Raw genomic sequence first — 24,382 nt, 5'->3', positions numbered from 1 at the left:
ACATATTATTGAATAAAAAAAATATATTAATTCTTTTTAATATATATTATACACCTATCTGAAAAAGTAACCAAAACAATGTACCCCAAACTTGAATATAAAAATGTGGCTAGGGTGTCACTCACCTAGAGAAGAATCACTCTAAAAGGTGAAACAAAAAGATTATATGAATGAAGTGAAACTGTGATGACTGTGATGAGGATCATTGTGCACATATATTTCTGTAACCAGTGTTACAGGTACCATCTTGCCATTTCCAGTAGGAAATGCATGACAATCACTCTAGCAATAATTATGACAATAACAACTTTGGACACTTACAAGTATATTTTTCTCAAATGTGGCGTTGAGTAGAAGTGTTGATCAATGCTTAAAGCTCCCTTTAAGAACCTTTGAGTAGGAAATATAACATCCTAGTTAGTATACACAGATTATTTCACCAGTTGTTGAAACAAAACTAGAGATTTTTTCCCTATTGTTGAGGCCCAAAATGTCATGAGAAGCCCAAGGATATTCAAAGTCCAATATAATGTACAATAGTTGTCACATGCTAATTCAAGCTGTATTTTAGAAATTTATCCCCAAATGAATATATGAATATTTTTTATACATGATCAAATAGTGTACATGTCATGCGAAGAAAATGTCAAATAACTGTGTGCAAGCTAATACATTTTCCAATGATAAATCACCTGACTCGCTTAAGTAGGCTCAAGCCACAGACATGCATGAGGCTTACTGAGCGAGTTGTGATGTGGATGATTACAAATGCCTATAAGCCCATTGAGGGATCAAAGAGTGGAAGTTTTAGGCTACTTGGGGGCACCAAAACTCAGGCCCACTTTCATGAGTCCAATTACACGGGTTAGTAGAGAGAACCACCAGCCTGTACTACCAGCATCAAAGCCAGAGCTACCCACGTCTCTTCCACTAACATTAAAACCCAGCTTCCACCGTCTCACCATCCATCATTAAAAACTATATTTAACACTCAACCTCCAACGTCTTACCTGCCAGCATTAAAGGCCAAAGACTTATCCATGCTACTCCTCCAGCGCCTATAAATGGGAGTCTTTTGGTTACCCAGAAATCGGAAATTGCTTCACTCCTAGGGTAAATTAAAAATATTCAAATGCTGAAAGGAATATTCAGATGGTGGAAATTAAAAATAGAATAATACTAGTCTTACCACATTTTTTATACCACATGATGTGGTGGCTGATGTGTACATACCACATCATATAAAATACTAGTTTCTGTTTTTCTAATTTTATTTATTAAAATACACTTCATTCATTTAATTGATATGTCGTATGATATGGACATGCCACATCATGTGGTATAGAAATGTGGGATAATAATGTGGTAAGTGTAGCATTACTCTTAAAAATAATACAAAAAGACCATTTCGCTTATGCATTTAACAGAAAAGATAACAAAATTGACGGCAAGACCATTGGTCATAACAAAACTAAAGTTGAAGAACCACGAGAATGATTTTGAAAATTGAGGGACCAAAATGAGAATCTGGTCAAAGTTTAGGGACCATTAGACCTAAAACCCCAAAAATAAATTATGGTTTGATATATCATCTTGGGTTATTGACCGAAATGGTCCCCTAACTTTTGCTCCAATTTCATTTTGGTCCACCAACTAAAATTTTCATTTCAATAGTCCTCCAACTCCATATCATAAATATAAACATAAGGGTTAATGACCTAAATGGTTCCCCAACTATTGCTCCAGTATCATTTTGGTCCACCAACTAAAATTTTCAATTCAAACGTCCTTAAACTTTTTATTTTGTACCAAAATGGTCCATCCGTGACAGATTCTGTCACTTTTGATCATGCAATGGCCACGTGATTGAGTTTTGAAGGGTATTTGTGACTTTTTGAGAAGCTCTGTAGAAGGATATGGCTGAAATGGTCCCTCAACTATTGCTTCCAGTATCATTTTAGTCCACTAGCTAAAATTTTCATTTGAACCATCCTTCCACTTTTTTCTTCTTTTTTTTGCATCAAGATGGTCCTATCGTCAAAGTCCATCAATTTTATTGTTATTTATTTTTGTATTTATCTTATTAAAAAAAATTAATTATTTTAAACAATAGAAAAAAAAAATATTACTTTTTAAGTCCATGTCATAAAAAAGAAGCCATGTTGGTGGTGAGATTCAATTTTTTCAATTTTAAAATTAGGTACAAGTTCCTATAATAGTTTCCTTTAATTTTTAATTATTGTTTACTCTTTTTAAAAAAAAATTATTTTATTTTATATTTATGTGATTTTAATTAATTTAAACAATAGATAATTATTTATTATTAATTGTTAGGTCAGTCTCACGAAGATAAAAAAAGCCATGTGGCTAGTGAGATTCAATTTTTTAAAATTTCCTAAGTTTTATAATAGTTTTCTTTAATTTTTAATTATATATTACTATTTTAATTCATAGACATTTTTACTCCTCAATTTAACAATAAAATTGACAGACTTTAACAGTAGGACCATCTTGATACAAAAAAAAAAAAAAAAAGAGTTGAAGGACGGTTCAAATGTTGGTGGACCAAAATGATACTAGTTGAGGGACCATTGGGATCAATAACCTTTTTAGAGGAGGATATTCACCTAAAAATACGGTTTTGTCCCTCGATTTCAAGGAATAATACACAGACTTTGATGGATGGACCATCTTGGTACAAAATAAAAAGTTTAAGGACGTTTGAATTGAAAATTTTAGTTAGTGAACCAAAATGACATTGGAGCAATAGTTGGAGGACCATTTAGGTCATTAACCCTAAACATAAATATGGAGTTATGACCCAATAACAACGTAACTGACAACTGATCATTTCCTATCATTAGTAGGATTAACTATTGTAACTCCCTAATACACCCTTGCAAATCGAGTGCCCACAGCATAACAAGATTTGACTGAAGAAACTACATGGTGATGGAGATTGCGGCAATAGTCAGCTGTAGTAGTCCAGTAAAGGGAACTAAAAAGAAGAACTACAATCTCCAGAGTTACAATAGCGGCATGAGAGAAACAAAGTAAACATAACGCCTATTAAAAGGCAGCAAGTGAAGGAGAGCATGGGCTCATGGAAGGAAGGAATATAAATGACAAGCTGACATGCAAGTCAAATGTACCTAGGAAACAACTCTAGGCACCTGAGAAACATAACGCTACCTAGGAATCACCCTCTAGGTAGGATAAAGAGAAATAGACAATGTTGTAAAGAGGAATGAGAAAGAAAAATAATTTAGACAAGTGCATTTTTTTATTTATAAATATAATAAAGATGAGGAATGGAAACAAAAGAAAATTCATCACATGGAAAGCAGAAAGGGATGCGTGCAGAGTGAACAGAATGAATATTTGAAGGGAATAAAGGGGTTAAGAGAGGGTGCATCACAACAGTAGAGAATAGGAGGTGAAACCAACTTCTGACACAGAGAAAAGAAAACAAGAGCATGAGCAAGTTTGAATTTCAAAGCATCATAGAAACAATAAGGTATGGGGAAGAAAACCACAGGGGAATAGAGAAGTAATAAAGAAAAGATCACCACAAGAGGATAGAGGCCCATAGAGATTAAAATAAAGAGGGATGATTGACCCAAAAAACAATAATAAGAAATAAAGGAGGAAACCAAGTGAGACAGAGAAAGGAAAATAGAGTGTGGGCAAAACACATAGAGATAAAATCCTTTCAAAATAAAGATGGAAAAAGGAGAGACAAAAATAGAGGAGAAAAGGTAACATCCATCAAAAGGAGAAAGTAGTCAAGAGAGGGAGAGAGAACACAAGATGCGAGAGACAACCCATGAAAAAGGAAAGGAAACTCAAGATGCCAGAGACAACCCATGACGGAGAGCGAGAAAACACAATTGAAAGAAGAGAAAAGAATACTGCATTAACATAATCGAAGTTACACAAGGCTGAATCTCAGAACAAACAGTCCAAGGAGTGTTGACAGATTAGTCCAAATAAAAGGCTCAAAGAACAAACAGTCCCTGGCCCAAAATAGTGGACAAACCGATCCACGTTTTGAAATTTACGAATGGAGCCTTTTATTTTCAACATTACACATATACCTTATATATGTACACTAGAATGTTTCAAGGAAGAGTGGCCTGTATAGAGGAATTATGAGCTGTGGAGGGAAGAGATGTGCCACGGAGTATCAACGATGTAACAACGTTACTGAAAGGGCTTACCAGCAAGTGTCGAAGCTATGGTGGAGCCATGACTTGAAGGAGAGCTATTTCAAGTATAGACAAAATGTGGCTTGATTGATAGTTCCATAAGCAATTCAGCATTTTGCAGACACATTTTCTGTTTCAAAGAACATATAAAAGCTCGATATCGTCGTTGTATTTACGTATTCACAGCTTAAATACATGTGTTTGATGTTTTCTGTATTATACTAGTCTTTCTTCGCCCTTGGCTGTACTTCTGATCAACCCTAATTAGATCCTTTATTTATACAGAAATAGTCTTGTAATGTGCAATTAATGTGATTCTGAAACCTCTTGAAGGTGTATCAAATTCCTCTTATTTATGCACTACTATATCTTGTTATTTGAAAGTTTAATTGGTGCATTTGAGGAGGAAATTAAGACATTTTCATTCCTCCATGTATGCACAAACCGCGTTTTCCATGTTAAACATTTTCTAAAAATTTGTCTATATACAACCAGGACACCTAAGTTCTTCACAATTTCTAACCAAATCCAATTGGAAAAATTTTCCTTTTATCAAAGGAGAAAATCTCCACCACCCCATGTCCCTTGAAAACAGGAGGTCAACGAATTTTCTCAGAAACCAACCAAGATCTGTTAACCAAGTCTCCTCAACGTTCGTCCAAAAAAAAAAAGTCTCCTCAACGTTCCTATATAAAAATCCCTCTCCCTTCTCTCCTTAAACCCATCCTTTGCCTTTCAACTTCTCAAACCCTAAACCTTCTCTCCCTCTTTCGATAAAAAAAAAAAAAACCCTTCTCTCTCTCTACAATGGCTCGGTCCACCAATGCGGTTCTTGTTCTGATGGCTGCTCTTTTGGTGGCCTCAACAAGGGCACAATCCCCTACATCTTCACCAACCAAGTCACCTGCAGCTTCTCCATCGAGCACCACAACATCAGCTGCTCCTTCTCCATCGAGCCCTCCACCTAAGGCTGCGTCTTCTCCTTCTCCATCGAGCACTCCACCTAAGGCTGCCGCTCCCTCTCCATCCACCACTTCACCGGCTGCTAGTGAGCCCACTGCCGACTCCCCGCCTTCTCCTCCCTCATCTTCCTCTGTCATTTCTCCGGAGATTTCTCCCTCTTCACGAGAGGCTCCCGCACCCGGCCCTAGCAGTGCCTCTTTGAATAGGTTTGCAGTCACCGGATCTGTAGCAGCTGGGGTTTTCGCTGCTGTCTTGGTTATGTAGAGCACAATCAAACTATAACTCTGTTATGGTGGCCTATGGATTTTCAAGACAAGTCATTATTACTTTACGTGATATTTGTTGTTTGTTATATTCAAATTTATACAAATTAAATTTGCTTATTTGTATTAAATTTAATAGTAAATTAAGTTTAGACCCATAAAATTCATTTTAAATCACCTACAACCCTTTCCTTTATTTTTCTATTTAAAATACCCAATTTTTTCAAATAATACTTGATAACTATGATCAAATTAAGCAAGTTACCTAATATAATTAAAATCTGATTTATTGTATTTTTTGGATTCCAAAACTACCCCTATTTATAAGTTAATGTGTTATGGGAGGTGTAACTAATGACACATATTGAATTTGGAAAGATCTCCAAATAGTTGTAGTGGATGTAGGAATTAATTTAGAAACTTATTTGAAATTAAATATTAAATTCAACATTAACGTATTAGTAATCTGTAGGTGATTAATGTTTTGGTTTATTTAATTAAAAAATTATGTTGTTTTCCTTTTTATGAATTATACGACTAGTAATCTATTTTATTATAGTTTTATGAATAATAGTGTACATTCTAATTAGGTTGAAAAATAATGGGAGTTTCACTAAAACACCCAAAATAGATTGAATCTACTTTATTGTTGACTTTGGGGTTGATTTTGGGTGTGTTTCTATATTTAAATAGTTTTTTTTTTATAGATACATGTCTAATTGGGTTTATTTATAAATTTGTAAAAAATAATTTGATAATCTATTTATTGTTTGTTTTTTGAAATTTTTTTTTCAAATGAACCTATTTTTTTCTCAAATAATTTGATCATCTTTTTATTGTTTTTTTTATGAAAAAAATAATAATAATAATGAACCTATTTTTTCTCTCCAAATAATGTACCTATTTTTTTTCTCTAATAATGCACCTAGTAAAACAATTTACCTAGTATAATGAACCTATTTTTTTGGCTAAATTTTGTATCTATTTTTTTCTAAATAATGTACCTGTTACTTGTTTTATGAAAAATTATTTGATAATCTATTTATTTTTTGTTTTATGAATTTTTTTAAATGAACCTTTTTTTTTCTCTAAATAATGTACCAATTATTTTTCATAGAGAATCTATTTATTTGATAATCACCTTCCCTAAAGACAATAAAATTAAATTTTGCAATACATCTGTGATCTGGGTCTTGTTCAAATTAATTAGCCAAAACCACACTAACTACTCTCCTAAACCTAAACCCTAAGGCCTAGCGGCCTAACTTTCTTTGTTCACCGGCTCATGTAAAGATACAATATTGTCCTTCAACTTTGATAACACGCAATTGCTCCCCAAGCAAGGTTTTTGAGTTTGAGTCATACCATTCGTGTAGCGTGTGTGGAAAAAAAAAAAAAAAAAAAAAGATAATACGCATCCACCATTTCCATTTCTGGTCACTAATTAGCAACTAGCTAATCGTATCTAATTATTAGTTTCCTTGTGCATACAGCCCAGATATATAGAAAAATCAAGACCATTGATTTTAATTCTATATCTTGTTCTGATGTCCCATTCAGAAGTTTATTTTTGTCACCGATTTGTCACCGACCCAGTGATGGTTTTTGCATGGCCATAACATTCATATATAAGTAGCTCAACTGCCCATACAAGTATTGGTTGAATCCAATTAATTCGAAGAAACATAAATGGGAGGGTCTTTTTGCGGAGTCAATTGCCTAGCTTCCCTTGGATTCCAATGGAGGTCCCATATGCATGCACGCATACATACGTGTGTGTATATATATATATATACATGCCGAAAATTGCCTTCGTCTTCACTTGTATTTTCTATACTTATATACATCTCAAAACCTTATTAGGTTGGTTGAGGGCCTGAGGCTGACATGAGAAACTCAATTTCTCAGACAACGTGTTGCATATTTTTCTTCCTTGTTCTCTTGTTCCTTCACCTCCATAATGTTGAAGGTAAGATATGGTCATGAAAATAGATCTCTTTTTTTCTGTTTTGGGTCTAAATGAAATATAAAGTCTTATATTTGTTTTTTTTTACTAAATCGTTTTTTTTTCCAAGGAATAATTCGCCCTGGAGGAGCACGAGAAGGATCTTCAGCAACTGGCCAACATGACATCCATGTGGGTATAAAAAAAGTAAGTTGAATTAATGTTTAAAAATGTGAATTAATATTGTCCAACACAGGACCAAGGAGAAGAGTTTGGGGTAGACTATACTCCTGCAAGTACACATCCTCCAGTCCTACGTCCTCCAATATTAATGCGAAAATCAGATGATGAGTTTGGGGTAGACAACTATACTCCCCCAAGGACACATCCTCCAGTCCAGCCCCCTCCAATATTAATGCATAACTCAGAAGATGAAGATGATGAGTTCAGTGTGGATTATGCTCCACCAAGGACACATCCTCCACTCCAACCCCCTCCGATGCATAACTCAGGTGGCGAAGATGAGATTGGGGTAGATTATTCTTCTCCAAGGACACTTTCTCCCAAGGAACCCCCAATACATTAATACATGAGTCAAGAGTGATTGTGCAAGACAAGAAGAATTTCTACAACCATATATAGCTGAATGATGAATTACTAGAATAAATTTCTAAGGAACTTTATGGATCCCTCATGAAAGTATATAATAATCATCTTTTTCTGTTATATAATTTCTTGATATAGACTTTGAAGCTGGATGATATTTATTTCTGCTTAAACAAAAAGTAGTAAAATAGAGCTTATGCTTCTTGAGTTTAAAGGGAGGGGCAATTTATTTCTCTTGAGTTTAGAGATCTAATTAAAATGAATGCAAACGTAGTGTTACTCATTCAATTAGCAAACCATGTGATTGATATTTAATGAACTTAGGTATATATACATATATATAATAGACATATTAGAACATGAGTGGATTGATAACACCATAAAACGATGTGGCCATCACACCGTAGACTCACATACGTACATGGTAGTTACTTGTCTGGGCAAAGCCACAAAGGAAGGCAACTTATATGTTGTACATAATCAATTTATCAACCCCAAGACGATGTTGGTGGGTAATTGGCCAAAAATTAATGATCTATTTAAATTTGGTTCGTTTGTTAAGCACAACTGATTATTAGTTATTCTTTGGACAACTCATATTATAGATCCTTTAATTATACAGTCGTGTGATACATAACAAGGAACCAAAGCATTCTCTGAATATTGATCGGCCTCCAACTGCCAAAACCATCCTCCCAAGACTCAAACCGTGCTTTGCTAGAGTTGGTAAAACGATTTTTAGAAAAACTTACCTATCTCGGTTATATATACCGATTTTCTACTAATTGATACCCGTGACGAGAGATATATAGGTGTAGAGTACCGGCACACCTAAGTATTTTCTCCACAATCTCCAAATAAATCCCTTGAGATTCGGAAGGTCAAAGAAGTTTCTCAGAAACCAACGAAAATCTGTCAACCAAGTCTCCTCAACGTTCCTATATAAAAATCCATCTCCCTTCTCTCCTTAAACCCATCCTTCGCCTCTCTGCCTCTCACACCCTAAACCTTCTCTCTCTCTCCCTCTTATACCCTAACCTTCCCTCCCTCTCTCTCTCTCTCTCTCTCTACAATGGCTCGCTCCATCCATGTGGTTCTGGTTCTAATGGCTGCACTCTTAGTGGCCTCAACAAGGGCCCAATCCCCTGCATCATCGCCGTCCACATCTGCTGCATCTTCTCCATTGAGCACTCCACCAACAGCTGTTCCTTCTCCACCGAGCACTTCTCCAACTGTTCCTTCTCCACCGAGCACTCCACCAATGGCTGCATCTACTCCTTCTCCATTGAGTCCACCAATGGCTGCATCTCCGTCTCCATTGAGCACTCCACCAATGGCTGCATCTTCTCCTCCACCAATGGCTGCATCTTCTCCTTCATTGAGCACTCCACCAATGGCTGCATCTCCTTCTCCATTGAGCACTCCACCAATGGCTGCATCTTCTCCTTCATTGAGCACTCCACCAATGGCTGCATCTCTTTCTCCATTGAGCACTCCACCAATGGCTGCATCTTCTCCTCCTCCATTGAGCACTCCACCTGCCGCCACTCCTTCTTTATCGAGCAGTACTCCACCAGCCACCACTCCCTCTCCATCGAGCACTTCACCGGAGGCAGCTCCTTCTAACGAGCCCGTTGCCTCTCCCCCTTCTCCTCCCTCGTCTTCCCCTGTCATCTCTCCAGAGGTTTCTTCCTCTTCCGACGTCTCTGTTGAGACTCCTGTACCTGCCCCGAGCGGTGCCAATTTGAATAGGTTCACTGTTGCTGGATCTTTGGCCGTTGGGACTTTCGCTGCTGTCTTGGTTATGTAGAGGACAATACAATGGTGGCCTACGGATTTTAAAAAACACTGCTTGACCCTTTGCAAACTTTGCAAACACATTAGGGTCGAACATTTGATTATACAGAAATGAGTTTGTACACACGCTTAAATTATGATTTGGAATAATCTACTTTGCAAACTTTAAATTCTCTCTTTATTATATTAATTTAATTTAATACTGCATATGAAAATTTATAGCACAGTGTGATTGATATGAGAATATAAAGAGACTTTTCTTTATAATTACTACTTCAATTGGCTACATGACATGATCACATCAGCCACCACATAAGGTGGTCGGCTAATGTAATCAATTTTAATTGTGTATATAAATAGCATTACTATTTTATATAATGTTAAACGTGTAGAGTTTTTCAATTTAAAACCAATACTGAGTTTTTCTTTTAATATTATTATACAATAAAGGGACAATAAAGGACGTAGTAAATTGATCCTAGCTCCGGTTTGATTAGGGCTGAACGTCTCAGATACCAACATGCATGGTACGTACGTAGTCTATTTACATTCATCTCCTGTTTGTATTGGCTTATGAATTCATTTTGACCTTTATTTTTCTGTCAGACTAAAAGCAAGGTTAATTACTTTTTTCTCCAAAACCCGTATGTTTGTAGAAGAGAAAGTTATGAAAGACAAAAATCAATTCGTGTCATTATTGTTGGCTTTTCATCTGCTAACAGGCAAAGATATTCGTGAAAGTTTTCTATAAAAAACTAAACATGGCAAGCAATTATTTGTCAGCGTATCTGACAAGCGGCATGTATTTCTGGGGCAGCCAACACCGTCCGGGCATATGCTGCCTTCGACATGGCTGAGACAACGGGTTGCACGCATCATGCATGAAGATAATGTAGCATACATACATGCAGTGTCTAAAGCCATGGGCTGACATGACATGTGCATGGCCAATGGCCATGATATATAGGTTACTAGCCGAGGCAACTTAATTATGTTGGCATAATCAAACAAGAACAAGTACTTGTTTTAAGTGATATTAATATTTTTGCATGTGATGGTATCGTGTGATTCTTTTTTATTGTATAGTATTAATGTGTGTGTATATATATATATTATAATATAATATTGGTAACATCACAAACCTTACACTAAGAAATTTCTCGAAATTTAGGACCGTTACATTGGGCATGTCTACTTAACATCAATGGTATGGGAAGAAATAGAATAGTATAAATAAATAATGGGAATCGGATCAACTAGGAGGGGTAGTTTATCCGATTCCTATTTCTTGGGGTATTTGATTAATGATTTTTAAGTAGGACCCACATATTTAATGATTCTTTATGTGTAAGTAAACACATGGGAAGCTCGGAATGAAAATCATTCCCTTTCTTCTCATTCCCATTACTTATAAGTAAATGTGCCATAAGATTTGAGGGGTGTGATTAAGGGAAAAAACAAATGAGAATTGTATCGACTACCCCTTAGTTTATCTGATTCCTGGTTTTGAGGCAGTGGCAAACCTATTAAGGTCCAAGGAGGTGCAACTGTACTTTTTTTCGCTGGAAAAACCATTGTAGGTGCTTCAAATTACCCCTTTGCTCAGCTGGTGGTGGTGCACAGTTACACAGTTTTCATTTTCAGCATTTAAGTAAATGTCTTTCTTTTACTTTTATTTATTTTTATATTACTCCGTTTACTTTAAGTTTATAATGTAAATAAAGAAGTACTCCCCGTATTCAAATAAAAACACTAGAAAATCAAATTCCCACCAAATCAAAATATGAAAAATCAGTTTTAGTGCAAAATATGATTTAGGCTAAAAATGATGGCACATTAAGTCAATATATATACTTCATAATAAAATCCCATAAAATTAAGTTTTCTTATTTGATGTGTAAGGAATAAAAGCCACCAAAAATTATATTCATAAAATGATTATTTCAAAAAATCATTTTTCATAATTAGTCAATAGTTTTACATAAAACAATTTTTCATGTATGATATGAATGCATGAAGGGACCTAAGGTCAATCTAAGTAAAAAAGCTTTAGATGTTCAATCTACAAAGAGCTTTTAGCCTTTCAAAATTGTATCTCAGTTAAAAAATTTCTGGGTCCGGCGTTTTCAAGAGATGTGTTACGGATTTTGAGGTGAGGTCTCCACTTATTTTTTTCATTCCTTATTGCAAGTAAACGCAGGGGACATTGGCAGATCCACAGAGGCGCAAGGAGGTGCAGCTGCACCTCCCCTCACCGAAAGCTTCTTTTGGGATGCCGGAATTTTCCCCCTTTGTCAGTGACCACCAATTGTTCGACTAAATACCTCAAAGACATTGTTTTGTTTCCTGATAAGTGATTAACAGGACCCGCCCCAATTTCCCAAACCGGCGGACCCCATCTTGGTGCCGACATCACACCGATGCCGGGCCCACTTACTAAAAACCCGAGACATCATACCAAAATTTTGACAGAGCCTCCCTTGTAAAATGCTCAAACCCAACAACATTCAACCTGCATAATTTACATAATATAAATCCCAACTGCCAGCATGCTTTCAACATACAACAATCCAAAATAAAGTGGCATCCAGTCTCAAGTAACAACCTAACATGGGCGATAACAGATCATCTAACAGAATTTGTTTATAACAAACAGTTGAGTAGAAGGAATTTACACAAGTCCTATCTACGGATGAAATGTTTTGAGCTCGCAACCTGCTTGAACGCTTCCAAGAGCAACTACTACCTGGGGGGCGCAAAACAGAAATATGTGAGTGGACAAAAATAAAGTTTGCATTTTAAAACAACATAATAACCCCACCGTGTAAAAATAATGCTCTAGCATGCAGTTTCACAATTCATAAACCAAATACTCAAAACACATTATCCCAAAGTCCAATAAATCTCCAAATCTCAAAACCACAACTTTACTCCCAAAGATATGCAACTCTCATCAACCCATATACATATATATATATATATATACATAACTAGAACTATAATATAACATATACTTCTCTCCATACTAAGGTATAGGGGAAACAATCCAACCCTGGGATTGTTTGGCTGGTACGCAGGATTTCCGAGCACTAACCGGCGTCCAGGGATGAGTAGTCCAACCGGGGGACGGAACTCCATACCTCACACACCGGCATTGCCAATGACACGTGTAGCTCACAAATCTCATAACAAGTCCTACGCGCGCAGACAGTATCATCACCCCACCGGCACTGCCAACGACGTGTGCGATAATACTAAGCAATATACATACTCTTCCCATACGCCGGCATTGCCAACGACACGTATGGGAAGTGTCTCACACACCGGCACTGCCAACGACATGTGTGAGACCCACAATCTCATGGCCTTCCCACCCCACCGGCACTGCCAACGACGTGTGTGGGAAGCCTAGTAACTACGGAATGGTACTCACCTAACATACTCATACATCTCACAACCTTCTCTCAAACTCATATCTTTCCACAATCTCACCACAACAACCTCTCATACTCTATACATAGGCAATATAGATAGACATCCCAAAATTCATATAAACATATTCCTCATACTCAAATATATCCATATTCAAAATATATTGTCAATACGCATAAGAATATTCAAATCCATCAACCAAATAATTATTAAATCATAATCACCATTTAAAATATATGCACAAATCTTTTATCAATAAAACCATGCATATGCTTAAAACAAAGTCCACTCACAGATAATCCCAAGCTGCCCGGCCCCGAAAGGGTCTTGCCTGCTGCAAATGATCGACCGAAGTACCTATTTCGAAATACGAACTATTGATTAATATAACGCACTTTAAAACGGAAATTCACAAAACGAAATACTTAAATCCCCAAGTTCCCGGTGCGTGTATGTCCAATGGAATATCCTAAGGTCCGGTTACGGGTTTGGAAATCGCTTCCAATCGTACGGTTATCGCTAATCTCCAAACTTCGAATTATTGAATCGGAACATCCGGGGCTCCGATTCACGATCCGCGAATTCCTATAGGTTTCTAAGAGTACCTAGATCAACATACTTAAATTTGGAAATGATCCAAAGGTTAGAACTTATCGAACCTGGATAACGCACAATATGCGAAATCCGTTCGATAGTCAAACGACATCCAAATTGAGATCCGTAAAATCCTATGCACTCGTGACAACCTAAGGATCTCATCAAGATAAAAAGCAACTTCACCAGCCTTGCCCACGGGCCGCCACACGCGTGGGTGTGTAGAGAAATTTCCGGCAACGGAAAATCTCCACACCAAAGCTCACTCTTCCTACCCTATCTTCTTCTTAAGGTCAAGATCACTTTCTTCAACTACCACAAGGTCCAATTCGTACGGGAACTGGCTGGAATTTCAAATTGAAAACCGGCCAAAACCTAGCTTCCAAAATCAATTTCCAAATTTCAAAATCGTTCTAATCTAACCCCATAAACAGCTAGAGCACGTAAAAAGGAGAAGAAACCTCACCTGGTTCACAGAAATGGGCGGAGACGGCGGTGCGATAAGCGCGAAAACCTCCGGTTTGAACCAGTCAAAAGCGATGGCGAGATTCGCGGTTTCCGGAAATTGGGTGGGTCTTGATCGGGACTTCACGACGAGTCGAGCGGACCGGTCTCACGCTCAGGTGTGGCGGTCTTTGGGAGATCGAAGAGAGAGAAAGGGTCGAGTCGAGAGAGAGAGAGAGAGAGAGAGAGAGAGAGAGTAAAAACTGAAAATCTGATTTTTACTCCAATTTACTTTGAAATAATTACGGTTCTGCCATCGAGCTTATTTTGATCGCCAAAACTTCATTAAATCTCCGATTCAAGCCTACCACATGTCTACGGATTCATCTCAGTACCACCTACACAACCAAACCACTCATGGTCCCAAAATCTTCTGGATAAGAAAATGACCAAAATTACCCTTAACACAAGAGTAAATTCATAATTTCTCTTAAGTTAATTAAAATAGGAAATAATTGGAGTCGGGGTGTTACAATGATACCCTGAATATTTACCTTAGATTTTTGGGCTCGATCTCATGATCATGTAGGAGAAAACGATTCATCAATCGAAGCTCCACAACCAAAGTTATGAATTTTCTAAGTTTTTATAGAATATGTGAAGTTAAGTTGCAGAGCCACAGTTCGAGGAAGAAGAAGACTCTGCGTCAACGCTTCTCTTTTTTTTTTTTTTAAATGGTCCAATAGCAAGCTGAAATATGTCTATTTCTAATTGGCCTAACTTAAAAAATTCATTAAAAACTCATATGCGTTCCGAAAAATTCACCGAAAATTACCCCGAACTTTTAATCACATGTACTTTATCTCGTGACCTCCAAATCACATTTGCTTTTGGTTAGATTAATTGGCATTGATTTTGGTTATTAGATTAATTGGTATTGACTTTTGTTAGATTAATTATGTAATTGACATGGATTTTGTTCATATTTGATATGAATTTTGGTAAACTAATTGTGTCACTAACAAGGATTTTTTGTTCATATTAATTGATATTCCATATAGACTATAATCAATTAGTTATAATATTGCTTCCCGAGTCAAGGTTGTAGCTGCGGAAAAGATCACACCACCAAATTCGACATATCAATTTGAGGTTTCTTGGCGAGGATTATCTGGAGATAATGCTCGACAGACTAGCCTGTTGAACGTCTGCAAAAGTATTCATGTGGTTTACTGTAAAAAAAAATATAGTCTACTAAAATGCAAGATTCATATGTTCGTTGTCATCCCAAAGTAGGTGACCATGATTGTGTTCTTTTTGCATGTTGGTCATCCGTGCGGTTGACGACTGCAAAGATTCTACTAGTCTCGTCTATTGTCCTCTTTGGATGTTTGCCAGAAGTATTACTAGTAATTGCATTGTCAGTCTGCCTATCTGGCTTCTGCATGCTAGGGGCCATCCAAGAAGTTCCCCATTTGTTGTGTCCCTTTTGAACAATTTCAAATGTCCATAAAGGATTGTGAATGCAGTTGGTATTTGTTTAAGAAATCATCACTCATTATGACTTTCCATTTATGTTGTTACTTTGTTTCATGTTATTTTTTGTGTTATTTCTATACAGGCTATATCTCCAAGTGCATTGCCGCAGATATTCAAAAATGCTTTGATTGTTCCCATACTTTTTGACATTATCAAGTGTGTGGCAACCTTTTTCGTGAAAGTAATGTTTATGTCTGATATGTATGTTTTCTTGTTGAGCTTGATAAAATGCTTATGGCCCCACCTTTGATTTATTTCTTTGGCAGTGAAGAAATGGATTTGGCCGTCAATTATTTGGACAATTAACCAGGGTTCCAAGATTTGACACACTCATCATGTTTCTTTCATCCTCAGACAGCGCTGGTATGCATGCTTCTGTTTTAAATTCCTTGAGATTTTCAAAAGCTTACGGTTGAATTCCTAGATTTCAAATGTTTTTTTTAAGTAGAGTATACCTATATCAATGTGGTATACCTATATCAATCTCAGCGACTGGTAATGCTTGCACGGTGTCTTGATTGAATCGTTCCATATTTCTGATTTGTTAGTCATCCTGCCCATTTTTATAGGGTTTATGATTCATATTTTCCATTAGTTTCATATCCTATACTAACCCAATAACCTTGCAAACAGATCTTGTTAAGATATGGGATGAAGTGTTGGACAATGAGGCAACTCCGATTGGGTATGCCAAGAATCTTGATAACCTGCATACAAAGTACCGCCCCAAGCGATGACAAAGCTCAACAAGTTTCTACTTTACCCTCCTCCTCCTCTTGTACTGTAAATTCAAGTTGTAAAATTTTGAAATGCTCCAACGACCCCTTTGAATCTCAAATTATATCGTGGACAACTATTCTATCCGATTATCGAGATGTTAAAAGTACATTGCAACTTTTACTTCACTCATGTTGGACTTGAATACTTTGAACTTGGAACTGTTGGTAAGAATGTGCTTGTGAGCGTCCATGTTTTGGTCGGGTGGACATAGCCTACTCTTGTTCAATCATATTCATTGAGGTCCAGAGGTTATGGTGGCGATAACCTCTTTCTTCATGCCCTACCTTTCATTTACTACCTTATTTTTCAGACAACATATGTATATCTTGGCATACTGAGTTGTTTCAAGTCGCAATCAATCAATGTTATGTGGGGGTCTTCCAGATTTTGCGCTATGCTTTTCACATGGAGATCATGTGTCATCTACAATCACCTGACTCTTTCATGTTAACCCCACTATATTATGCATCAAAAATAAAAACCCTACTTTATAATACAGAAAATAACCCTACATGCAAGTAGATGCATTGTAATCTTAGAGATCAAAGATCATTTTCTGTGAACTCACTCAAAAGGCTGAGAGAGTGATTACTTCTACGCTTCTTTATATGCTGGGCTTTATTATGAAAGTCAGGTTTCTTAACGCCTAGCTTGTTGCTGCATTTTCCAAACACCTAGGTGGTCTAAAACACTTGAATGGCGTTTGCCACGCGTCAAAACACTTGAAAAGTACCCCCGATTTCGGAGTTGGCCAAAGTGAGTTGGGGCTCCAAGTTTCAACATATCCAAAGCATATATTGAAAAGAGAGAAATTTCACAGTAAATCAATATGAGAGTTCAATTTTATCTTCTTCTTTTTTTCGTGAGAATGTTTGCCTTTGATTTACATCGGTCTCTAGAGTGCTACTAAATTATGTTACCGCACACATTATTTTTCATAGAGAATTGCATGCTGGGTTGGAGTGGTCTTGGTAATTGCTTCACTTTTCAAACAACACTTTACATGAAGAAAACTACCACCTCTCTTACTACTATACCCATAAAACCTTGTTTGAAATTGTTGTTCTCATTGGCAAAGGGATTGCAAAATCACCATCTTGCATTTTTCTCATAACAAGTAAGAAATAATATCAGCCTCTCAATTTCTTTCATAGTTAGTAAAATACGGAACGAGAAAAATAAGAATAAAATCCGTACGTGTTTTATTCGGCATAATTTTGGCAAGTTACAACTGAAAAGTTCGGCCACTATATAATATTTTAATATATATTATTTTGATTCAATAATATGTGAAATTTATGTGTATAATACGTGAATTTTGTGTGTATTGTTGAAATTTTGTAAAAACCACGTGTATTAAAAATGAAAAATACGTATGTATGTGTACCATAAGTGTATTGTATGTTTGCTTTTGACAGAACGTGTATTGTACCGAGTCTTTAAAACGTGTATGGAAAATGGAAGTATTATTGAAAATATATACGTACGTATATAATACAAATATTAAACGGGAAAATGCTAAATTCTTTATATGAGTAAAACTGTGGAAAAGTAAAAAATCAAAATGGCACAATGGAGACTCCGGTAATGAAGTAATAGTAATGGATAATGCTCTAAACTAGTCTTATCGATAAAAGAAAATCAGAGATTTTTTTTATTTTTTATTTTTTAAAAGGACCCAGTATAGCATTAATAGAAAATTAAAATCAAAAAGTTCCGAGTATAGCCGCCGGGCTATACTATTTATTGAAAAAATATATATATATCCTGGTATAGCAGGCTATACTCTTTGAACATTATTGTTGAAAAAAAGTGTGTGTTGGCTACGGATATGAATTGCTGAATTAAGTTGCATGGTGTTGGCTAAGGTTGTTATCAGGTCTTTGGGAAAGGGGCCTGTCACTTTACTATCTTGATAGGAACTAGTTCTTTGATGGTTCTTGTTTCCATACGATTTTGTTAGGTACTGAGATAATTAAATTTTGAAAAACAATAATACTTGATGTAGAAAAAATAAAAAAGTGTGTCACTTTAGCCTTAGATATGTCATTGGAAAAAAAATAAAAATTAAGGTTTTTATTTTATCTTTTTTATCTGAGGAAGATTATGGATGAAGTTAAAGTAGGTTTTGAGCTAGTGACTTTTGGCCATATGTAGGAGCAAGCATAACCAAGTATATTTATGAGTGAATGTATAATTCTAGGTGACACTTTTTTAAGTGCTTTTTACTCCCATTTATTGAGTGAAAAGTTGAATAAAATTCTTCTAACCACATACCAGATGAATGCAGAATGGCCAAGATCCGAAACCTGTCATGCGAAACATCTATAACATGTTTAAAGGTGGGGGTGATCCAGAAAAGGTGTTGACTAAGAAATTTTTTATATGACCAAAACCATTTCTTAGTTGAGCTAGCTACTTGTGTAGTTCATAAGGTTAGAATCTAGAAAGGCATCTCATTTTTGTGCGTCTCCCAATATATTCTCATGTGGTGGTGTTGGTTGTGGAGATGGTGGTGGAAGTGGAGGTTTTGGAGGAGGTGGTGGTTGCGGTGGTGGTGGCAATGGCAGTGGAGGTAGTGAATGTGATGGTGCAAGTGATGGAGTTGGATGTGAAAGTAGAGGTGGTGTCATTTTTTAAAATGAATGATGGTATTTTGGGAATTTAAAAAAATTCATGAAAGGTTTATCTCCGCTTTTTTTGAAAGTAACTTTGAAAAGAAACCCAGAGTCTGCTTTTAAAAGCTGCTGTCAAAAGGCCATTTCTTTTAAAATAATTGGGTTATTTTATTTTTACCAAACACCTTAAACTGCTTAACCTTAAACTGAATAAGGTTTTTGGCTAAAAAAAGCAATCCCAAGCAATTTTATACTATGAAATTCAACCTTTTTTGATCCACAAAATGTTGGTGGATCCCTATTTTTTGTTGTTGTATTTATGGGTTTACCCCGTATTATTTTTTATAAATAAAATCTATTTTTTTATTCTTTCCCAATGGGCTAATAGTTAGATAGTTAGAAATCATTAGAATGAGAGGTATCAGAAAGAATTTAAATTTTCATTCCCCAATATCGCTTGTATAAATAAAATAATTGTAGAAATAACTCTAGCCCAATGGGCTAAAGTGATATTCTAGCCCCAAAAACCTAAAACGATAAGACAAAAATGCATATTTGAAGGGTATAGCCGCACGGCTATACTGTAAATACGTTCGAATATTTTAAAGGTGTAGCCGAACGGTTAGACTCTTTAAATATTAATATATTCGAATATTTAATAGTATAGCCGAACGGCTAGACTCTTTAAATATTAACACGAAGCTTGCACTCGCAGATCACGACCATTTCGCTTCTCTATCAAACTAAAGCTCCGATTGGTTTCTTGGTTTGGTGCCGTCCTCCGGCTTGGCATCGTAAAGACACAACCGGCCTAGGAGGCCGCCCGATAACCTAGCGCCGCCTAGCCCGCCTAGCCGCTTAGCGCCCGCCTAGCACCCGCCTAGCCGCCTAGCGCCCGCCTAGCACCCGCCTAGCCGCCTGGCGCCCGCCTAGCACCCTCTTAGCCCTGCCTAGCAGCCTCGCGCCCGCCTAGCACCCGCCTAGCCCGCCTAACAGCCTAGCGACCGCCTAGCCCCACATCGCCGGCTTGTTGCAGATTTTGACCGAGAAAATTTTGATATCGAAGGGGTCGAGTTCGAGCCGTAGGGTGGATCGTATTGGAGGAGATTGAGGAGGTGTCTGCCGTTCTGGAAGTGAAGGAGAAGAAGAAGAGCAGAAATGCTTTGAGGAAGGGTCGGAAGGTGAAGAGGTCAGAGCTATGCAGTCTGCTTGCTTTTGAAATGCGAGTTTTGATTTTTCGGAGTCTATCATTCATTTCTTGTGTTTTGTTTATGATTTAGTGTTGTCTTTGAATTATAAAATGGTACTTTTAAATTTGGCAAATTGAAAACTGAGCAGCATACAGTTTTTTAGACTTACAAGGGGGTATTAACTTTCTCTTTAGTATAGAAAGTTGTTAACTTTTGTTTCTTTACTTTTTCTGTAACTGGATTTGTGTGGTTATTTCCTTTTCTAGTGTTTGCTTCTTTTTTGGATGTAATATTTGTGATTTCGACTTGTTCTAATATAATGTTCCTGTTATTTGACAAGAAGCATCGCAAAAACTAGGATTTTACTTGGGTGAGGAAGACATGGAGGTTTCCAGGTTCTCAAGCGGGACCGAACGTGCTGTCAAGACTTGGCAAGTAAGTTTCAATTATCATTAGATGTTACTATGTATAATGCATGAAGAGTAAAATTTCAAAATCATCAAGTTGAACAAAAATTTCACAACGCAAAATATAATATCTTGTTTGACAGGCCTCCTTAGACGCCCCTCAAGATGGCATAGTGACTGCAGAACTTCTTGAACAATTATATACGGTGGCACAAATTGAGGGTCGGATAACAAAGGAGTACTCATTGCTCTGAAAAGGTATAGCCTTCTGACGACATACCATTAGCCTTTATTAAATGGAAGCCATTGATGTTTTAAGTTTCAGTACCAATATATCATTCCTCACTTGGAACTGAACATAATGGTTTGGTAAGTCATTACTTGCATTCCTCAAGAGGAGCCAAAAACTCATTTGATGGTTCAATTTGAAGTGAACCTAAGCCTTCATTTTCTTCAACCAGATTGTAAAGAATTGTAGCAAACAGTTCTAAGTACCAACTAAGAAGCTCTGTTACTTAATTGAAAGCGAACACAAGCGCCGACTCTATTTTCAGTAACTTTCAGGACATCAGTTTTCTTGGTTCCAGTTCATGAGACAATCACTTAACATGCAAATAAATACGATATGACTGTGATGTAATGTGCTGTGGTAACTGGTAACACACCGTAACTTATTTTGGATACTAATAAATGAAGCTGATTATATTGGTAAACTGATTTTCTTCTCCTGGTTGGCCTTGAGCTAGCAACCTGATCATGTTCGTATAAGCTATAGCGAACCACTACATAGGCGGAAACATCGTAATTCTTCTAATGGTTGCGTGGGTTATGTTGTTTGGGAAGATACAAATGGAGCTGCAGTTACTTCTGGAACAGAAATTTCAGAGGTCCAGCAAACACTTGTGAAAGAAGGAGTTACAAAAGTAGAGGTATCTAGGCATCGTGCTTTTCTCCTTGGAGAGAACCGCTAGAAAGATTCGTCTAGACTTAGCAGGAACCAAAAAAAAGTAGGTGAAAGCAAGACAATGAATACCACAACAAGGTGTCTTACTTGTCGAGGGGAGGGTCGCTTATTGTGCGCATGTACCTCCTGTCTGTCTCCCGTCTTAGTCACTATATTCAAGTTTATACTATTGCTTGTACTATAAAAAAATAAAAAAAAATTAATTAATAAAAAAAATTAAAAAAACAAGTTGACGTTGTACTTGGAAATTAAAGAGAAAAATAAAAAGGGAAGTTGCCAGTCGGCAAATTTAATACTTGATCAATAATTCAACAGACCAAGGGTTAACAATTGTTATGAATACACGCTATCTCCTCGTGTAATGGAAGGCAAAGCAAGGCCAAGGGTTAACAATTTTTGGCATGGAGTTACTGTGCTTTTTCCCATTTCTCTGTGATTGTTGGCTGGGGTAACAATTTTTACCTTAATAAGATGAAAACCAAATCCAGTATGAAGTAATTTAATTTAACCATTACTCAATAGGACATGTTAATGCAAATAATAAACCGAGATTTAACATTTAACTGTTATATATATATAGGGAAAGTTAGGAATAGAAATCATTCTCTTTCCTCCCATACCCATTACTGATACGTAAATATACCCATTAATGAAAGCATAAAATAAATTACAAACTTAAGAGTTTTATCAACATACACGTGGTTTGCTATAGTTGGGCAAAATAAATTATAAATTTAGATTTTTTCCCAAGTTGGTGACGACAATGGTGCCATTTTAGTTACGTTCTTGGTGTCATGTGACGGTTTCTAATAACAAAAAAAAACATTCCTTATATACATCAAAGGAGAGAATCTCCACCGCCCAGAACTCCCTTGAAATTCGGAGGTTAAACAAGTTTCTCATAATCCAATGAAGATCTGTTAACCAAGTTCCTCACTTTTCTTCTATAAAAAGCAACTCTTCTCTCCTCAATTGACATCAACCCATCATTTGCCTCTTGGTCTTCTCTCTACCTTTTGAGAGAAGTGCCAAATTCAGAAAAACAAACAAACAAAAAAACCCTAACGTTCTCTCTACAATGGCTCCCAGCGCCGTGGTTTTGGTGATCATGGCTGCTCTGTTGGTGGCCTCAACAAGGGCACTATCCCCTGCATCGTCACCATCCAAGTCCCATGCAGCTTCTCCATCGAGCACTCCACCATCAGCTGCTCCTTCTCCGTCTAGCCATCCACCTAAGGCTGCATCTTCTGCTTCTCCATCAAGCTCTCCTAAGGCTGCATCTTCTGCTTCTCCATCAAGCTCTCCTAAGGCTGCGTCTTCTGCTTCCCCATCAAGCTCTCCACCTTCTCTTTCTCCAGTGAGCACTCCACCTTCTTCTTCTCCTTCGAGCACCCCACCTACGGCCACTCCTTCTCCATCGAGCACTACACCAACTACCGCTCCCTCTCCATCGAGCACTTCACCGGAGGCTGCTCCTTCTAGCAAGCCAGCTGCCAACTCTCCACCTTCTCCTCCCTCGTCTTCCCCTGTGGCCTCTCCAGAGATTTCTCCCTCTTCGTCTGGAGATGCTCCTGCACCGGCCCCTAGCGGTGCCATTTCGAATAGGTTGGCCGTCGCCGGATCTCTTGCCAGTGGGGTTTTCGCTGCTGTCTTGGTTATGTAGAGGGGAACGGACTAAACTCTAAGCCTTAAATCATAAACTATGTTTCAATTGTCTATTTATTGTATTTTATTTAAATTCTATGTTGATATGAATATTTCTTATTTGTTATTTGTTATATTCAAATTTGTAGCACACTGAAATGATAAAGAGACATTCTTTTGTGTAATCACTATTTCAATAGTTTTTCTGTTACAGAACTATTTTAATGATTATAATTATCAAATTTGCCTTTGCAATATTCGTCATTTGAGAATTTGAATTTAATGTTGTGGTTATGAATACATATATCTCTCGGTGAGATAATGGGTTGCATGGCATGAGGAGATGAGGAATTTTTTCCTATCATCGGTTACAACCATGTGTATATATCTCTTTACGAACAACTTGTTTAAACAAGACTAGTTTTCTGCCGAGGCTGATGATATAAAACTTTCGGACGCGGGTATCATCATTACATTATGTTTTTTTGGATGAGTTTTTTTTTTGTTATGGATCAGATGTTGGTAATTCTAGTCTAGCATATCCGTACCGTATGGAGTCAACTTTGCATCTGCAGGAGCTGGTGCTCTGTTTGAAACTCACCAGGAGCGATCGGTATGTATTATCTCTGCCACGACATTAATATATGTGCCAGATTTCTTGCACTTACAAATTTGTTCTAAATGTAACATATGTATGCTAGCTCTTGTTCTTCCATCAAAGCTAGTCTAAGTTTTTTATTTGAAATCCTTTTAACAGGTGATTGATGTTAAAAGTCAGATTATTAATTTCAAGAACGTGATCGACGAAATTTCTGAGGGAGAAACTGGGTGAAGTAAGGGTGAACGCATTTGTTTCAGGTGCTGTTTACTTACTTAGCTTCGGAGCGAATGATTGCATAGCCACTTTTGAGACAAAGTCCAGCATATTCAAGTCCCATTCTAAACAAGAATACGTAGAGTGATAGGCAACCTAACAGATGCAATGCCC

The 24,382-nt window shown here is 36.9% G+C and overlaps 3 protein-coding genes and 1 pseudogene across 4 annotated transcripts; all 4 read left to right on the top strand.

Annotated features, from left to right (window-relative positions):
• Positions 1-4,651: 4,651 nt before the first annotated feature.
• On the top strand, positions 4,652-5,435 carry LOC103327574 (uncharacterized). Its single transcript, XM_008229908.3, has one exon. The coding sequence runs from the start codon at positions 5,016-5,018 to the stop codon at positions 5,433-5,435; it is 420 nt and encodes a 139-aa protein (XP_008228130.2). The 5' UTR covers positions 4,652-5,015.
• A 3,622-nt stretch (positions 5,436-9,057) lies between these two features.
• On the top strand, positions 9,058-9,795 carry LOC103327751 (uncharacterized). Of its 2 annotated transcripts, none has more exons than XM_089051351.1 (2): positions 9,058-9,167; positions 9,519-9,795. In XM_089051351.1, the coding sequence occupies exons 1-2, from the start codon at positions 9,058-9,060 to the stop codon at positions 9,793-9,795; spliced, it is 387 nt and encodes a 128-aa protein (XP_088907477.1). The 2 variants fall into 2 exon arrangements, with proteins under 2 accessions (XP_088907477.1, XP_088907476.1); XM_089051350.1 differs by having other exon boundaries at positions 9,058-9,169; positions 9,506-9,795.
• A 4,492-nt stretch (positions 9,796-14,287) lies between these two features.
• Positions 14,288-21,934, top strand: LOC148917958 (protein disulfide isomerase pTAC5, chloroplastic-like; annotated as a pseudogene).
• Positions 21,935-22,745: 811 nt separating this feature from the next.
• On the top strand, positions 22,746-23,645 carry LOC103327576 (uncharacterized). Its single transcript, XM_008229909.3, has one exon. The coding sequence runs from the start codon at positions 22,829-22,831 to the stop codon at positions 23,411-23,413; it is 585 nt and encodes a 194-aa protein (XP_008228131.2). The 5' UTR covers positions 22,746-22,828; the 3' UTR covers positions 23,414-23,645.
• Positions 23,646-24,382: the final 737 nt, after the last annotated feature.

Source organism: Prunus mume, linkage group LG4 (assembly GCF_029339155.1).
Source record: "Prunus mume cultivar Tortuosa linkage group LG4, ASM2933915v1, whole genome shotgun sequence".
Classification (NCBI taxonomy): domain Eukaryota; kingdom Viridiplantae; phylum Streptophyta; class Magnoliopsida; order Rosales; family Rosaceae; genus Prunus; species Prunus mume.
Note: the sequence above shows the minus strand (reverse complement) of the source record. Positions and strands in the feature narration are given on the sequence as shown.

Excerpts from the sequence above, each read along its gene's own strand:
- LOC103327751 (XM_089051350.1), top strand. The coding sequence starts at position 9,058 with ATGGCTCGCTCCATCCATGTGGTTCTGGTTCTAATGGCTGCACTCTTA. Across the intron at positions 9,170-9,505 it reads ATCTGCTGCATCTTCTCCAT|CTCCATTGAGCACTCCACCT; the intron begins TGAGCACTCCAC and ends CATCTTCTCCTC.
- LOC103327576 (XM_008229909.3), top strand. The coding sequence starts at position 22,829 with ATGGCTCCCAGCGCCGTGGTTTTGGTGATCATGGCTGCTCTGTTGGTG.
- LOC103327574 (XM_008229908.3), top strand. The coding sequence starts at position 5,016 with ATGGCTCGGTCCACCAATGCGGTTCTTGTTCTGATGGCTGCTCTTTTG.